General features: G+C 37.5%; 1 protein-coding gene across 1 annotated transcript in view; it reads right to left on the bottom strand.

Moving 5' to 3' along the window:
• LOC145994410 (protein-glucosylgalactosylhydroxylysine glucosidase) overlaps positions 1 to 3384 on the bottom strand; it is a 63957-nt gene extending 60573 nt beyond the window's left edge. Inside the window, exons 1-2 of the mRNA XM_083130536.1 lie at positions 3233 to 3384; positions 362 to 585 (exon numbers count right to left, since the gene is read on the bottom strand). Coding sequence (XP_082986662.1) covers positions 362 to 585; positions 3233 to 3354 — 346 coding nt within the window. The 5' untranslated portion in view covers positions 3355 to 3384. The remainder of the gene's footprint in view (positions 1 to 361; positions 586 to 3232) is intronic.
• Between the last annotated feature and the right edge of the window lie 14143 nt (positions 3385 to 17527).

Raw genomic sequence — 17527 nt, 5'->3', positions numbered from 1 at the left:
AGTGTTACTATGTTTATTAAAGCTTAACCGATGCTCTTTCATAAAAAATGTTAAGTACATTTAGTCAGCAATGTAATAAACAAAATTAAATCACGTAAACTGCTTACCTTAGATCAGAAGTTCCAAAAAGTGAGTTTTTGTTCAGAGCAACTTAGCAGTTGACATGCTTGCCATCAGAAAACGCAGCCATTCAGTACACATTTCAAGGCGGATCACCTTACCCCAGGGGTATATGTAGCAGGGGTGGGTGGGGTCTAACCTCCTCACCAAAATTATGAAAATAAGAACACGTGAGACAATATATACCTCTGTCGAAAAAGCATGTCAGAGCTTCTTATCCAGAGAAGAAATCGCCACCAACCTTTGTAAACATCTAGCGTGTAGCCTAGAGATTCTATCGAATCCTGTGGTTGCAGTTGGATGTTCATCATGGACGGAATCCGAGCCCTGTGGCTGGTGGTGTTGGCGCCGTTGTAGACCCCAGAAACATGAAGGGTTGAGGAGAATACAGAAGTCGCGAGGTGGCCGTTGCCTACAGAGGCCATGTAACGTTCCAGCAGGTTGCCATTGTCGTCACGTGGTAGGCTGAGGAAAGAAAAGAGTAAATGAGTGACAGAATGGAAAAGAGGGAAGTTAATGAAAGAATAAAGAGAAAAGTAGACAGTGTAAAATTGGTGAAAGAGTGAAGGTAGACGACACCTGAAAACGAGAAAGACATCACGTTCTCGGTACTAGGTAGGCCAGATGTAGTTTGTTTTTTGTACAGTAAAATACACTTAAACATGGTTTAAACTACCATATAACTAATTTTAATGTATGGTCGTACCGTTTATAGGGTTTATTGGTCTTTTGTGCATTACTTCGGTTCGTTCGGACATTTTTTTAGTTCGGCCTACAGTTCGGTCCCGAGGTGGCAGCACTAGAGGGCACCTACTGTACTGAAATAATGCACAATTGGTGCGAAAGTGTAACTCTTCCCCTTAACTGGGGATAACCAATAATAGGCAACACTGCGCGGTGAACGTTGCCACATTATGTACCAGAAACAAGGGATTCTTTGCCTTTACTAAAGGTCTTTTCTACTGTTGCATGCGTCAATTGTGGGAAAAAGGACAGCTTGCTCTGCGACGACATTCATGAGCATTTCTACATTCTAATTTCTTCATATAGAAGTATTTATTTTACACGAGAGCGCTGAACTCAGCTTATATTACATTTCTTGGATCTGAAGTGACGCATGCATCAATTGTGGGAAAAGAATTATTACTTTCTTCCACTTCAGATCCAAGAAATGTAATATAAGCATAGTTCAGCGCTCTCGTGTAAAATTAATACTTATTTTATATGAAGAAATTAGAATGTAGAAATGTTCATGAATGTCGTCGCAGAGCAAGCTGTCTTTTTTCCCACAATTGACGCATGCGCAGCATTCACCGCATGCGTTCACGAGACGCCTCTGCTCTTACGACCGCCGATCCTAATGCTGGCTAAGGAAGTGGGGAGCGACCAATCCAGCACGATAAGAAACACAGCAGCCAGTAGAACGAGGTTCACGTAGTACTTCATATAGTGAAGAGAGAAACAGAGAAGGAGAAGAGAAATTAAGGGGGAAAAGATAAATTGTGTAACAGAGAGAGTGAATAAAAGAGAAATTGAGTAAGAGGGAGAGAAAGTAAAAATAAATTAGTAAAAGAATGAAGAGAAGCAATAGAAAGGGAGAAAAATTAGTGAAAGAAAGAGAAACGTGGTATAAGAGAGGGAAAGAGAAAAGGGAATAGTGTAATATATAAAGAAGAAAAGGGAAGACTCGGTGAGAGGAAGAGGGAAATAAAAGAAGATAAATTATACCCTGTACCAGCTAACTGTAGACCAGGCAAACGAGAACAAGTCTCTGCGCAAGTAGTGACGCGAGACGGCTCCACCAATGAACGGCGAGAGAAACTGGATTGCGTAATGGGCGACGGGAGTTACCCGATTTCTCTGCTTCGCTCTGTAAGCGTTGCAAACTTTTCAAAGCCACAATACTGTCCGCACATGGCAAACGGACCGTATTTTTTTCTCCAGGTCCGTACGATTGGTTTAAGAATTTCTTAGGGAAATGTTAGGGATAAAACAGCAAGTGTAAATTTTGATAAGCCGTTCATTTAGCGTACGAACTAAGGTCTGGACCTTGCGGTTGGCAACGCTGAGCTTTCACCCAGTGCCGGATATACACATCTTGGGCCCCCCGCAAAATATTACCAAAGGCCCCCCACTATCTACCTACCTTTACACACACACACACACACATATAATATTTGATCTCATGTTGACAAAGTCACATATAAGGGACTTCAGGGTAATTCAAAGGTACCTTAACACCCCCTATAAAAAGTACAGGAGTTAGGGTGGGTACAATTGGTCATAATAGAAACAGGTTAGGCTTAGGGGGAACCACAAGTGTGTTCCAAGCGAACGTCCGCCATATTGAATTCAATTCAAAATTTTTATATTGATGTGATATATACGTATATGACACTGTTTTCTCGCACCTGGAAAATTATACATTTGTTACAAACATGCAGTCATAACTATTTCTTGATTAAAAATAGGTTGAAGAAACTTTCACCACTGTATTTATCGTGAAATTCTAAACTGATTTGATTCTAGTCTGACTGCCACGCGGGAAACCCTGCTTTTTCCGGCAAAAAAGCGCTCTAAGGCCCACCCAGCCTAAAATGAAATGGGTCCTACCCCCACATACCCTAAACGTGTCTTGACGGCACGGTGCCATGCACATGGAAATTTACCTTTTCCTGTATTTATTGTATTTGTTTCTGTACCCCTGAATAACTACTTTATTTTTTACATACGCATGTACGAACCCTCTACCCCTCTGAGGGCCCCCTAAATGCATACTTGCCTCCGGGCCCCCCTCACTGCGGGGTTTTGCGGCTTGTAGATCCAGCACTGCTTTCACCACTCGATTTCCCTCCCCTCCTCTACTGCTATGCGCGGCCCTGCTCCACAGTTAGCTGGAACAGGGTATAGTGAAAGAATAAAGATAAAATAGGAAAAGTACAAAGGAAAAGATAAAAGCCGTGAGAGAGTGAGGGAAAGAAAAATGAAGAGGGAATCATGACCTTTGAGGCAGAGAGCGGAAAGAAAATCTCTGACCCCACACCAAGAATGGAACACTTGAAGGGCGCCATTAAACTAGAACACGAAAAAATCTATAAATGTTTGTACTTACCCCATTGCCTGGAATTTTGTTGCCTCCGGACTGACGTCAGGTGGTATGACGTCAGCATTGGAAGGCCGCAAGCACCCCAACATAGCCAACAGGCCCAACAGTGAAGTCGCCGTCCCTTCCATTGTTGGTTGGTTCCTATGTCCAACGAGGAGTGGAAGATACTGCCGAAACAATGCGTGCAGAATAACACTTAAGGTTTCACCGAGAGAGATAAGGACGAGTGTCGACTGATAATCTTATCGTTTTTCGAACAACAAAATAGCTTCTTTCATTTGCTCCACCAAGACATTTCTTGGAAACAGTGTGCCAACTTTGACTACTGGTCACTGAATCTTGGACTGTGAACTCATCTCTGAATTATCTTTTCTTTATTGCATTGTTCTAACGTCGTGTGAACCTAAATATATATTTTAAATGTACTTTCCTTTCTAAAGTGTGATTGGCTGGAAGTCTCCCGGAATCGAACAAACTCTAACGGCCTCCCGGACAAACTTCATCTCCCGGAATGAAGAGATTTAGTATTATCATTAGAGACCGGATATTAAAGGGAATTACTTTTTTATTTTTCAACACGTATCATGGGATAAATAACAATAGTGTTTATAATTATCTTCCACCAACAAGATTACATGGTTTTGACTTCCCTTTTTCAGCCCACATTATTTTTTATTCCTTTTTAAAAAACATTTACCTTTCTGGTCGTTTTATTGCCTATTTTTCAGCCTACATTCCCTTTTCCCCCCTTTTTAAAAAAAATCTTCCTTGGTTCCTGTATTGACAACATATCAAATATTTTGTACGACTGCATTTTCCCCAAACAAAAATTTAACAATTGTCTACTTGGTGCAGCTTACAGCAGGGTGCGAAATCACTGCAGATTGGTGGGGCGAAAGGCACCCTCCCCCCCACACACAAACACTATAAATATGCATACATACACACAACAATACATATATAATGTCAATAAATATATGTCAATTATTAAATAATTAAATTATATTATAAAATATATAATACATTATGTGGACGGTCCATTGTTCAAATTTTGATTGCAAATCGAATATTTTAATGTATCTACTAATGCTATGAAGAATGATTTGCGTGACTAGAGGAAGGTGCAAAAGTTAAGAGACATTAAGAAGATAATAGTTTCCTATATACCGTGCGTTCATTTCGATCTTCAGCCGAAAGATCGGGAGAAGCGTGGCGCGCGGCGCTGACGGAAATGCCGACATTTGCGGTCTGTAATGCCCGCTTATTTTTATGGACTTATGCAGACATTTATATAAATATTGCAAAACTAGCACTAACCTGTGTTATAAGAGTACGGTTTTAATTTTAGTAGCTTAGTGGATGTATGTGCTGATGATTTTGACACGCCCATCTCCTGTGAAACACGGCGTAGAGGTTTGTTTGGAGAACGTTCTAACGCTGCACCAATTTCATCGAGTTTTGCTTCGGTTAGAATCCGTCGTTTTTGCTTAGGTGTTTTAAAATTTAACGATCCAGTTTCTCGTAATTTATGGACAAGATGTCTAACCGTATCTCTATGTGGAAGTGAAACGCCTGGGAATTTCTGTACAAATTGCCTACGTCTCGACACGAGTCTATTTTCACGTAGTAGTATAAAAGTATATAGGGGAAGGACAGAATTTTTCAGAAAGGAAGAGCCCCTCTCATGCAGATTTGGCTATACTTAAAACTTGCTCAACATGCCCATATGAGTTTTTTGCTCTAGTGTGGAACTCTGCCTAACCCAAGGATTTTGGAAAAATTCCCGAAGGGGATTTTTCAGAAAAGAAGAGCTCTTCTCATGCAGATTTGCTACACTTAAAACTTGCTCAACATGTTCATATGAGTTTTTTGCTCTAGTGTAGCACCCTGCCTAACCCAAGGATTTTGTAAAAATGCCCTCGGGAATTTTTCAGAAAAGAAGAGCTCCCCTCAGATTGATTTGCCTATACTTAAAACAGTACCAAGTTCCCATATGATTTTATTGTTTATAGTGTGTTTTTTCTGTCAAAATCTTGAATTGATATACAGCTCATAGGTATTGGGTCTTAGAACTTAGTGGAGTGTTGTGCATATCAGCTCAGCTATTAACTGCTGTTATGCAGGCAAAAATTGCCTGATCAATACAATGGGAGAGAGGCGGACAAACATAATTTATTGCTTCATGGTTTTTATAATCTTTTGATCAGTCCCATGTTTCGGCCAGCAATAAATTATTGCATGCCCGGGAGTTGTATGCCAGCAGATATAATCTATATTGTGTCTTTTCAGAGAGAAATAACATATTATTCATCATCATTAGTAAATGCCTGGGAGATTATATCTGTTGACATTACCTACACTGTGCCTTTTCCGAGGGAAATTACCTGTCATTTGTCATGGAACTCAAAGAGAAATTCTTATCTACACTATGCTCTTTTCAGGAAAATTACTTACCATCTATCATATTGAGGAAATTCCTAGTATTGCCTTCTCGGATATTGTCATGCAAACTGGTTTGGTCTTGTCGCAACAGAATAATTGCAATATTTCTTTATTTAGGCTTTTTGGCAGATGTGCTGTGTTATTTGGGGGTAGGTAATATATATAAAAGCTTTTCTGCCACGAGCAGAGGTGCTATAAAATGGGTAGGTAATATATTTTCTGACGGTAAAGTGTTGTTTTATATCCAAAGGGCCTCTGTGTTTGAATCGGATCTCTAGAATTGTTCTGTGACTCTCTCATTTCTTACATCATAAACATATGATTTTTCACCTATGAGAATAACACTACATATGGTGTCATCAGGTAATGCCTCATGGAATTCACAGATAATTTTAATGTTTGTCCTGTCATTAACCACAACTTGTCTTCTTTTTGAAGTGTTGATTACAAACATGGGTCTCTGTGCTTTGAATTCATCTGGTGTGTAATACATGTCAGTATTGCCAGTAGTGACCCTTTTGAATGCCGTAAATGCCTCATATAATTTGAGGAAATCATCCTTGGAAATGTCTAAATTATAATTTTCCCTAGGAAATACCTCATTTCTGCCATTTTTAAGATATATCTTCTTGATGTTGCAGTTATCAAATTTACTTGAATTTTTTTCCTGATTATTGTGTCTCCCAGTCTGAAACAGTACCACCACAAAATCCGGCATGTCATATTGTATACTGGAGAATGAATTTGTAGCATCAAACTCATAATAAGTACCAGATGCGGGCTTCTGTACACATTGATATGTATAAAATTGCAGAGGAATCTGTGGATTTTTTATTATATCAGCTTTGTATTTAAGAGCATAACTGGCCTCATATTCAACAACTGGGATTCTTAGCTCCATAGTCTGAATAATGCATTTGCCTGCATCAGGTAGGGTATTGGGCAAAGCTTCCCCTGTAGAGTTTATTGCACTGTACCTCATCAGAGCATTGTTATCATTGGCAGCTCTTCTAAATGTGATTCTTAAACCACCCTTCCACATAATATCTTTATAATCTGAGAAGAATCCTGGCAATAGGCGCATAGGAAACAATACAGTATGGTTCTTAGATATAATTTTATCACCAGCCTCAAATCCACCTATTTTGTAGTAAGAAGCCTCGGTTTTGGATAATTTTAATGTGGCCAAAGCTGTGGAGGTAATGCCGGGATAATCCACTCTGTTTATAACAACCCCATGCTTTCTGATCTCAATTTCAGAGAACAGATGCGGCACAAAATTGTCTACCAATCTTATATTTGAATTTGCCGGATAATCTGTTCCATCGAGCTTTACAACATCAAATTTGATGTATAGATCTGCTCTGTGAGGGTGTATAAAGCCATCCCCTACATCAAGATCAACCTCAATCTCTGTGTTGGGTTGATTTAAATTTGCAAATGTCCTCCTGTTTGGGGGGAATGATTGTAGCTCATAACTCTCAATATTTTCCATTTTCTTCTTGTATGTATTTTTATTTAAATATTAATCTCTATGATAGCAGTTGTTGTGGCTCCAGCAAAATCAACTAATTCTTCTTTTTCATTAGTGACCATCAATTCAATGTTATCTATTCTATTATGGCACACAGGAAAATATAATGTTGGGGATGGAGTGTAGATGATTGGCTCCATAAATTCAGAATTAGGTTTGAATGTTGCAATGATGCCAGTTTGTTTGTGAGTGCCTATGCCATTTGATTTGGTGATCATACCCTCAGCCACATTACAGTGAATATTCAGAGTCTCTATGGCTAAGAATTTAGGTATATTCATAGCAGTGTGTTTGATGGCCGGTTCAAGTTTTGTGTTGTTCTCAAAGCCTAACAGCTCTCCTATAGTACCCAGATCCACTGTTTCTGTAGCAGATACAATCTCTACTCTGTGAGTGACAGAATTTTGACTTAACACTATACCTCTGGGTAATTGAGCATTTAGAGTGGATAGATTATATTGCCCTGGAGTGATGACAATTTTTTGATCCCCTACTGCAATTGTATTGTTGTGGTGTGTAATATTAGGGATCAAGTACATGCCGTAAAATGCTCTGAGAGCTATTGTTTTGGGATACACTATGTCATCATGTAATTTGAGTTTCAATATTGAATTTTGGCTGGTGAGATGGAATACCCCCATGATGTTTCAGATACAACAGGGTTTTTTGAAAATTTTCAATTGATGGTTTATTTATTTGAGACATATATCTGAGAACAGATAAGCACAAATGTCCGCAATTAACATCTTTGAAATTTTTAACACGGTCATTATTGTAATAAAGATTAGCTGAATTTAGATATTTTATTAAATTTTCAGGTGGAACACCTCCAAATGAATCAAACACAAATGCCTCATTTTTTAAATATTTAAGATAACAGATCCAGTGAGTGCCCTGATTTTTGTACTTATCCAAATTAACAATACCACACTCTTTGTTGAGTGGTTGTTCTGGTAAAGAATCAGACATGTACACACCTCTAAAATTTTTGATGCCCAGTGGCTTGATTAAAGCTTCAATATCTTGGTTTGTAAGCGGCTCTTGTTTTTTTTAAACTTATTCATGGCTCTCTTAACACCTTTGCCTTGTTTCTCCATGGCCAGGTTATGGCGCTTCTGCTCATCTAATTCTGCCCTATTTTTCTTGGCATCTATTACTGTTTTTGCTATGGCAGCTGATCCCCCAGCCAAGCTCCCAACAGCCCCGAGAGCAGCTAAGATGGCCGGGATAGTAAATATGAAACCCCCTACATGTGATTTTTTTCTTGATTGCTGTAATTTTTTTAATTGGGGGGTACAAAGCAACAATTTCATACCATGTCCTTTTGCAATACAAGATTTTTTTTTCTTGCGCTGCTTTTTGGTTAAAAGACTATCAATAGTTTTAAGAGATTTAAGACCTGCATAAGGTATTTGATACATAACACCCTTGGCCTTCATTCTAGGTTTATTATATACATATTTACAGCCCCCACCCCAGTTTTTGTTTGGTGCTCATAGCTTTGGTGGTTCCCAATGCTGAGATTCTTTCACTTAAAGAAGCATCTTTGCTTACAAATCTACCAAATGCAGCCTCTTCTAATTTCTTGTCTGCAACATGTCTCTTGTCAAGATCAGAATGTGTGTTGTATGCTATGTCATGGTCTCTACAAGCAGCATCGAGGGGATTAACAGCAGGATCCCCTCTGTTTAATCTATGATCCAATTTTGTGCCTGGATAGCCTGGAATGTGTAGTTCAAATGGCAGCTTGTTTATAATGTCATTAACCAGGCCCCGACCCTCAGAAATATTCCAAAATTTAGGTGGTAGAGTATTAATAATTTTTATGAGATATCCAATCCCCTTAGTGTCATTCACTATAAAATTAGACAATTTTGTGCTTATCATGTCCATAATTCCAACCTTTTCATTGTAAAAATTGTGGTTGCCAGCATTTTCCTCCCCAGCTATCACCAATAACCTATCTACAAGTTTCCTGACATCATCAACCCACACAAATTCTTTAGGCAGGGTGTTGTATTGTTTGATTCCACTGCCAGTCTTAATTTGTGACCATATGGGCTTGATTAAATTGTTGTATTTTGCTCCACTGCTAGACTTGACTCTTTTTTGTGTGGGATCATTGTTCTGGTATAGAGCATCTGATTTTATTAATATTTCTTTGTAGTGCTCATAGTCTTGATCTGTATAGCTGCCAGGCCTCTTCCTAGTTATCAGTTCCCACAATCCAGGTGTGCCGGGGTACTTAACAAAAGCACCTTTTTCTCCGAGACGAGATTCTGAATAAACAATCAGATCATCCCCCATAAATGTTACTCTGAAATTGCCAATTCTATGTATGATACTACCATCAAGCTCTGTGTCAGCATATAAGCCAAACACCTCATCTTTATTGTCTTTAGGTGTGGTTAAATATTTTTGAGCAAGAAGACCCAATTCAATAGGATCCTGAGTAGCTTCAATTCTTCGAGGTGCAACAGGACTAGGTGTATGAATACTGGAAAGTGGGGTGATTGGATAATCTAATATGTTCCTTGCAGCTACAGGTACAAGCTCTGTGATCAAATTTTGATTTTGCTCTGTAACAGTTTTGATATTCTTACCTAATTCACTAATAGCATCAATTACAGGCTGTTCTGCTTGTTTGTGTTTTTCATAAATTCCCCGGTTCTCTGATTTCCATCCCTTAAATCTTTTTACAAGATAATCTCTTAATTTAAGATCATCAATGATTGGCCTTTTCATGTTTATTTATTTATATTTCAATGTCTAGAAAATTGTTGATTTTATTTCTGTATTTGCCGCTATTGGGTTTTCTTGTCATATCAATTGTGACAAACCCATAACTGTCCTGGTTCCAGCACCTACTGCAAAACTTGGAAAAATCATTGTAGCTCAAGTCCCCACCTACATATTCATCATGTATGTGTTTGAGGTTGGTATGATCTTGATGAAACACACATATAAAATTGCTGTTGTCTCGGATCAGCTGCTTCGGAATTTTAGAAAAAGTCTGTGCCAGGTAGAAGCAATCAATGTTTTTGTGTCGGCCCTGTGTAAAGACATTTCTAACCTTGTTTTGATTATCCAGTATAATGTCATCAAACACAACAACAGAATTATCGAGACATTCATGAAGTGGCTTAACATCTGATTCAAAAGTGGCAATATCCAATCCATCATATAGCTTCATCAGCTGCTGATATTTTAATTGTTCCAAGCTCTTAGAGAAGATATACAAGTGCCTGTTTTTCCAGTCTAACCAGTTGGGTGCCAATAAAAAATTATCAACCATTAGTGTAGTTTTACCACAAGCTGATGGCCCAACAATAAGACACCTAATATTATCAGGCAGCAAGTTGCCATTTCTCTTAATCTGTTGTTCAGGTTCTGGCAGCCTTTTTATAACATCCCAGGTGCTCATATTATCACTTTGTCTGCATCGATCCAGCTGTGTTCTGGAAGTCCTAGCCATTTGACAAATAACTTGTTGCCTTTTCTGCGGATGATTTTTTCTATGAGATATGTGTCAGGCTGTTTAGTTTGCTGAGTTCTTCTTCATAGAATCTGCCTTTGAGAATTTCTCCTCGGTGATCTTTTATTATATATGTGTTAAGGGTCCCAGGTTTAACTTGAACCACTGTAAATAATTCAGTGCTCCAGTTTCTTGTAAAGCCTCTTTTGAATAAGTGCTTATATTTGCTGATTCTTACTTGATCACCCACCCTGTATTTGGCCTTTCTTGTTGTTGGCTGGTATCTAGGATAATAAACAGTCCTGATCAATTTTTGCTCATCAGATGAAGTTACTTCAGAGGGTTTCATGTTGATTGTGGAATGGACCGAGTTGTTATATTTATGTAGAAGTTCTGGAAGAATATTAACCCATTTATAATTACCTTGAAGTGTAAATTGTTTATACATAAGATTTTTTAGGGTTTTGTTGAATCTCTCTACAATTGAGGCTTTGAGGTCACTGTAACTCGAGTAATGTTTTATTGCCTGGCTTTTAATAAATTGTTGAAACACTGAATTATAAAATTCTTTGCCATTATCTGTTTGCAAATAGCGCGGGGATCTTCCACTCTGATTGATGATTGTCCTGATGGCTTCTGTAACACATTTTCCAGTCTTGGATTTGAGTGGCACAGCCCAGGCAAATTTTGAAAATGTGTCTATTACAGTGAGTAGATACTTGTAGCCCTTGTTGATTTTGTCTAAGTTTTTCAACTGCCCACTTGCCATTTCAATCAAGTCGCTCTGCCATAAATCATCTATGCTTTTTGTGACTACTGGGAGTCTCTTATAATTATGTCGGGCTTGTCTGTATAATTCATCAACAATAATTTCTCTAGACATAATATGTAAACAAGAATATTGCAACTATGGGGTGTTCAGCAGCTGATACTACAGGATTTTCTAAATATAATTTGTCCCCTATTTGTATTTTAAATTCCAAAGAGCCATCATCTTCAGCATAGGCTGTTTCTAATGTATTGGGATCTGTAAAATCCTCTAATTCTACACTGGTGATTTTTATTTTGTTATCAGCATTTGTTATTGATAAGGTGGGGTAGTGGTGTGCCTGTGGTTGAAGCCAATATTTGATCTTGATTGGTCTCAGTGTGCCCCCAACAAAAAACTGGTAATAAAATTGTGCAGGGGACAGCATATATATTTTGCCACCTGGTGTAAATGGTGAATCATATTCTTTGTTGGGGATGCTGTACAATTCAAGAATTACTGTATGTTTTGGATTCTCAATTATGCCTGTTATTTCTTTTTCTGCTGTAAGCAATCTGCTTGTTACAGATTCAAGGTGCTCATTGATGGTCCTAACAACATCATCATGGCCTGGCTTGATTTTTATGTCCACAATAAGTTTCTTGTATTGTTGCACAATTTCTTGAAGCTGGGTGGCAAAAGCAGACAGAGCATTTGCTTGATTAGATTCCATGGTTCCTAGCTGTTGCTTGATATTAGCTACAATTTGTTGCAAATTTTCAACAACTGCTAATTTTGAATTTTGGGCTGTAAGATCATGAACTTGTCTTCTGATATCCTCAAACAGGGCATGCAGTTCATTAATATGTTGATTGGTTGGTAGAGTGGCCACTGTCTGAGTGAGATGTTTGATCTCTGCTTGGATATTCTTGATATCTTCTGATTTCAATATCCTATTCACTGCCCTCTTAATATTTTTAAGTTCCTGTGATGTAGGAAGATTTGATACTGTATTTTGCAAAAATTCAAGTGCCAATTTTACATTGTTTAATTCAGAAGCATCAGCCACATTTTGCATAGCATTTTGGAGCAGGGCTATATCTGCCTGAGTGGGTGTGGATTGTTGTAAAATTTCAAGTTTTGTTTGAATATCATCAATCAAATGATGAAAATGAGATAGTTCAGATTCACTGTTGAGGTTTTCAAGCTTTGTGATTTGGTGCTGGACACTAACAAGAGTATCTACAATACCGGGCAGGCGAGATTCTAGAGTTTCTTGTACATTTGCCAAATCACTTTGCACTGCTGCTATTGTACCTTCAAGATGGGTTATGGTACTTTGAATTTTTCCAAAATCTTCATATGTTTCAAGTTGCAGCTTAATATTTGCTACACTCCGAGTTATTGCACTCAAAGCATCAGAAGATGGCAAATTGTTCATAAAATTTTCAAGTGTCTCAATTTTTTCTTTAACCTCGGCTATGGCATTGTTCAGAGGGTCCAGATTAGGTATCTGGAGTGATTGAATCTGTTCCTTTAGAGTGGAAATCACTAGATCAAAATCTTCTTGTGATTTTATGCTTTTGACAATTGTTTGGAGCTGTGTCTGGACATTATTTATCTGCTCTTCCAATTGCTGTTTCAATTGCTCAGAGTTGGTGGCCTGGGTCTTAAATTTGGCTTGAAGAGCTGCTACAGCTTCTTCCAAACTTTGAAAATTATCCAATGTTGCCAGATCAGTATATTTCTGAAGCAATAATTTGAGTTCAGAATCAATTTTAAGAAGAGGGTCCATGCATTGTGATTGTAAATTTGTAATTTCTAATTGAAGACTGGCATTGAGTGTGGTTTGTAAAGCTTGTAAATCACTTCTTAATTTCTTGACTCTGACATCAAGCATCAGAATCTCATCACTGTGATCTTCATGCCTTGTATGGCCAAATATATCATTAGGCATTTTTGTTTTAGTGGTTATTTATTATTGAATATCTGATTCTTAATTCTATAAAAAAAGGTATAAGCTTGTCATATGATCCCGGGACCTCAATATATAAGCAGTCACCAGCTGAAACAGTATATACAGTGCCAGAAATCATGTTTGAGTGCTTAATTCTATAAATATTTCTCCCTACTGAAATCTTGACATTACCCTCAGGGGTTGTAATAAATTGCAATTGACCACCTACAGGTAATTGGTAATGATTTAAATTATTGTTAAATATGTACAATATTTTACCTGTTTCATCATCATTATCTGTAAATATGCTGTTCAGATGAATAATTAACAAGCCACTCAGTTTAGACAGCATATCAGAAGAGGGTTGTGGTGTCGGCAGGTCCATAATAGCCTGTTTTTTGAACCCAAATAAGTTCATAGGCATGTTTATTTATTTCAAATCATGCTCTGTAATTGGGCATTGATTGCCATTTTTCAAATCACAATGACCCCATGGTAAAGTATGTATGCCACATGATAAAATGCATCTCTTATCATCATGTGTGTCCAGGGCCACTTTTCTTACAATATTTGAAGTCAATAAGTGATCCACACTCTGAATTCTGGATTCTGATGTTTTGATTAAATTCTGGGATTTGAGGCAATTTTTATAATCTTCAAATTGGAGCTCTTTTTCAACAGTTACTTTGCCAATTCCCTTGGCCTTTTTGGCAATAGCGCCACTACATGTTTCAAAACTGTACATCTTGGCACTTAACCCAGCAAATTCCACAATAACATCACCAAGTGTCTCATCTTTTAACTTGCCAGGCACCTTTTTGTTGTGGAGTTGAATCTTTGTATGTTCACTGGTATCAAAATATTTAAACAATTCAGGCTGTGCTATATCTTTATAAACATCTTCTGTTTTAATATCAAGAATAAAACTATCCGTGTCCATGTACATCAATTTTATATTATCACCATAAAAAGGTTTCAACACATCATAATACAATGTTAACATATGTAATTTGGCCAATTCCAATATTGCAGCCCCTACATAAATAGGTTTATCAAACTTAATCTTTGTTTTTTTCATGTTGAAAAGTGCCATATTTTCATCATAAATTCTTCTGTAATTGAAATTAGGCTTTGCAACCAATTTTTTGCTCAGGCTGGGGTCAGTAATTATTTTAACATCGGTATGTTTTCTGACATTTTCAATAGTTTTGCCATATACAGAATTGACCATCAATTTAAACAAGCCCTTATCAAATTGGCTTCTTGCAGATGTTCGAAGCTCTGTGTTTGTATCAATGTATGGTTTCAACCATTCTGAGTGCCTGAACCTCAAAACTTTTCCAATTTTGGTCACTTGAACACCATGTTTCATCAGGAACTGGAGGTTTTTGTAATATATGACATAACCCTGTTTCGGCTCCAGAGTCATCACGAGCTTCTTCTGTTTAGAGCCAGGTGAGCACTGAACCTCGGGAATTGGGGGCAGATCAGAAAATTTATTGTGCAAATCATCAGGGATTGTCAGATCAACCTCTAAGAATAGGCCATAATTACTGTCATCAAAGTCCTGAAGATCTTCAATATTGAAATCTTCAACCCATTCAAGCCCTGCATATGGCAGTTTTTGCATCATGGCATGACCATAGAGGCTGTTTGCATCTACATACACTATATAATTTGATGGCCGTGCTGGATCATAATCAGGCATATATTTGTTATTTGCTCTGGCATATCTCTGGGAAAATTGCACCATCCCTCCTCTTATACATTTCTCCATAAACAGATACGTATCTTGATCTTGGATCAGATCCAATGGCTTTTTGGTGTTAAAAAACATTGCAGCCCATGCTAGGCCCGGGGCACTGAAAAAATATATTGGATCTAGTTTATAATTTTGCATAGAAGATTTTCTGAATGCCTGCAATATATCAGCTAAGAGGGTGACATCAAGTTTTAAATATGCCATGTGATAATCACCAAATGTCTGGCAATTTAAATTGTTCCACATCAATTGGGCATGGTGATAATCTTCATCAGTGATTCCAGATCCTCTGATTTTGCTGTAAAACTCTTCTTGTGGTGGCAGGGAACACTCATCAAATTTAGAAAAATCTGTAACATAGTCATATGGATATACACCCTTCCGCCTAATTAATTTCAGGTCCTGATTTGGAAACAAAGCACTTGTGATTTTGAATTGATCATCAGATAATTGAGTGGCCAGTGTAGCCAGGCTAGCCGATAAAATTCTGTAAGAATCAAGAAATCTTATGTGAATAGGAACACTATTAACTCTAATTATTTTGCTAATAGATATATATTTCTCATCATTTTCAGCTAAAATATTTAAATTCTGCTTGTCAAACCCCTCGTACCTGATCAGATGATGAAAATCATAATTGGATGCTCCATGGCAAAATATGGGGACAAATCTTGGTCTCTTGATCTTAATATTACAGCTATTACACAGGGCCATTTTGAATTTACCATCTGTATGAGAATGGTGTTTCACCTTGATATTTGTATCTGAAAATTCAGAATCACATACCGGGCATTTTTCTGCATTGTTGAAATCTTCAATCTGTTTCTCTGTTAAAGGCAACATAGGCTTTGATTTTAATAAAATATTAGATGCTATGTCACGGCACTCATTTTCTATTCTATCTGCAAATTCTTTGATGGCATTTGGTCCCATGTATAAGTGTGGCTCACTAGCTACACCATCCCGTATAACTATATAACAAAAGCTGGAAGGTTCATGTAGCTGGTATGGTGTAATTGCAGATTCTTCACGATCTGGATTGCAGAATGCAAGAGGTTTGAGGTTTGATTCAAAATCACAGACAATATATGCTGGGTGTTCCAACAAGGCTTCAAACTTTTTGAATTTGCAATTTTCACTTGGCATTGGCATCACCATATGAACAGGTTTATGGTTTTTACAGTATTTTAGATGCTCAATTAACTTGTTTTTGGCAATTTCTGCATTCACTTTACAAACCCCTTTTATTATTTTTTTACCATCAAATACACTTAAACATCTTCTGCACAACTTAAATATTGTATTGGATTTGTCTAGTTGTGTTCTCACCAAAGCTTCAAGATTATGTATCAGAGTGTAATGATATGTGCCATCCCCTTCAATTAAGAGCAGATCAATCGGAACAGCAGAATCATCATCAATTATACTGATTCTGAGAGGTTCTATCAAGCAATTGCCACGGCCAGTGGAACAAATAAATACATTAATAGATAATTGTTTGCCATTGATATGCTTGGCCCTTTTTTCAAATTTATCAATATTCTGAACAGACATTGGATATTCTAAACCCTCCATTGCCTCATCAAAATTGTGTTCATGTTGTTTGTAATAAGTTATTCTCTCAGGATGGCTTGAAACTGGATACAAAGCAGCTAAAATACACCACAAAAAGCATTTCTGGTCGGTATTTTTTATATTAACCACAACTTTTTTGTTTTTGATATTTGCAGGTAATGGCACATATGTAGATCCTTGTAATGGGCTGAATTCAGAAATATTAACATATAACTTGTGTGGAGAGCCGCATAGGCTCCATCCAGACTCTTTTCCAGCAAATTCAGAGTGTTTAATATTCAATTGTTCCATCAACCTGCTTATTATTCTGTCCGAATTTGCATTTGAATATACCGGTACAGTTTCTGTTATGTGGGGCTGTGTAAATTTTGTGCCATTTGGCTTCTTATATTGTGTAAACAATTTGAGGGATAGCTTATAAGAGCCATTTTGTGCATTTAGAATTGCCTGCAGATCAGAATTTATACTGTTCAAAAAATTCTCAATGCCACATCTTGGCTCTGATACAAACCGATAATCTCTTAATTGGGCATTAAAACTGCTATGGATAGGTTCATAGCGTGGCTGCTTTGCAGGTGAAGCATTAACAGGTGTTTCATGCTTCCTTTTCAGACCAGATGTAGATGGTTGTGGGGGCAATGTTGATAACTGTGCAGAGCAAGTATCTTTATGTGTATATGTGAAGTATTGCATGTTATATTTTCTATGGCATTTGGGGCATATTTTTGTGGGAGTTCTGCATTTGTCTGGGTTACAAATCTTTTGGTGTCTGGCCCAATTAGAGCTAAATATATTTTTATTGCATTGG

Source organism: Lepisma saccharinum, chromosome 10, assembly GCF_977018435.1.
Source record: "Lepisma saccharinum chromosome 10, izLepSacc3.1, whole genome shotgun sequence".
In the NCBI taxonomy this organism is placed as follows: domain Eukaryota; kingdom Metazoa; phylum Arthropoda; class Insecta; order Zygentoma; family Lepismatidae; genus Lepisma; species Lepisma saccharinum.
The sequence above is the reverse complement of the archived record's forward strand: the minus strand, read 5'-3'. Positions and strand labels throughout refer to the sequence as shown.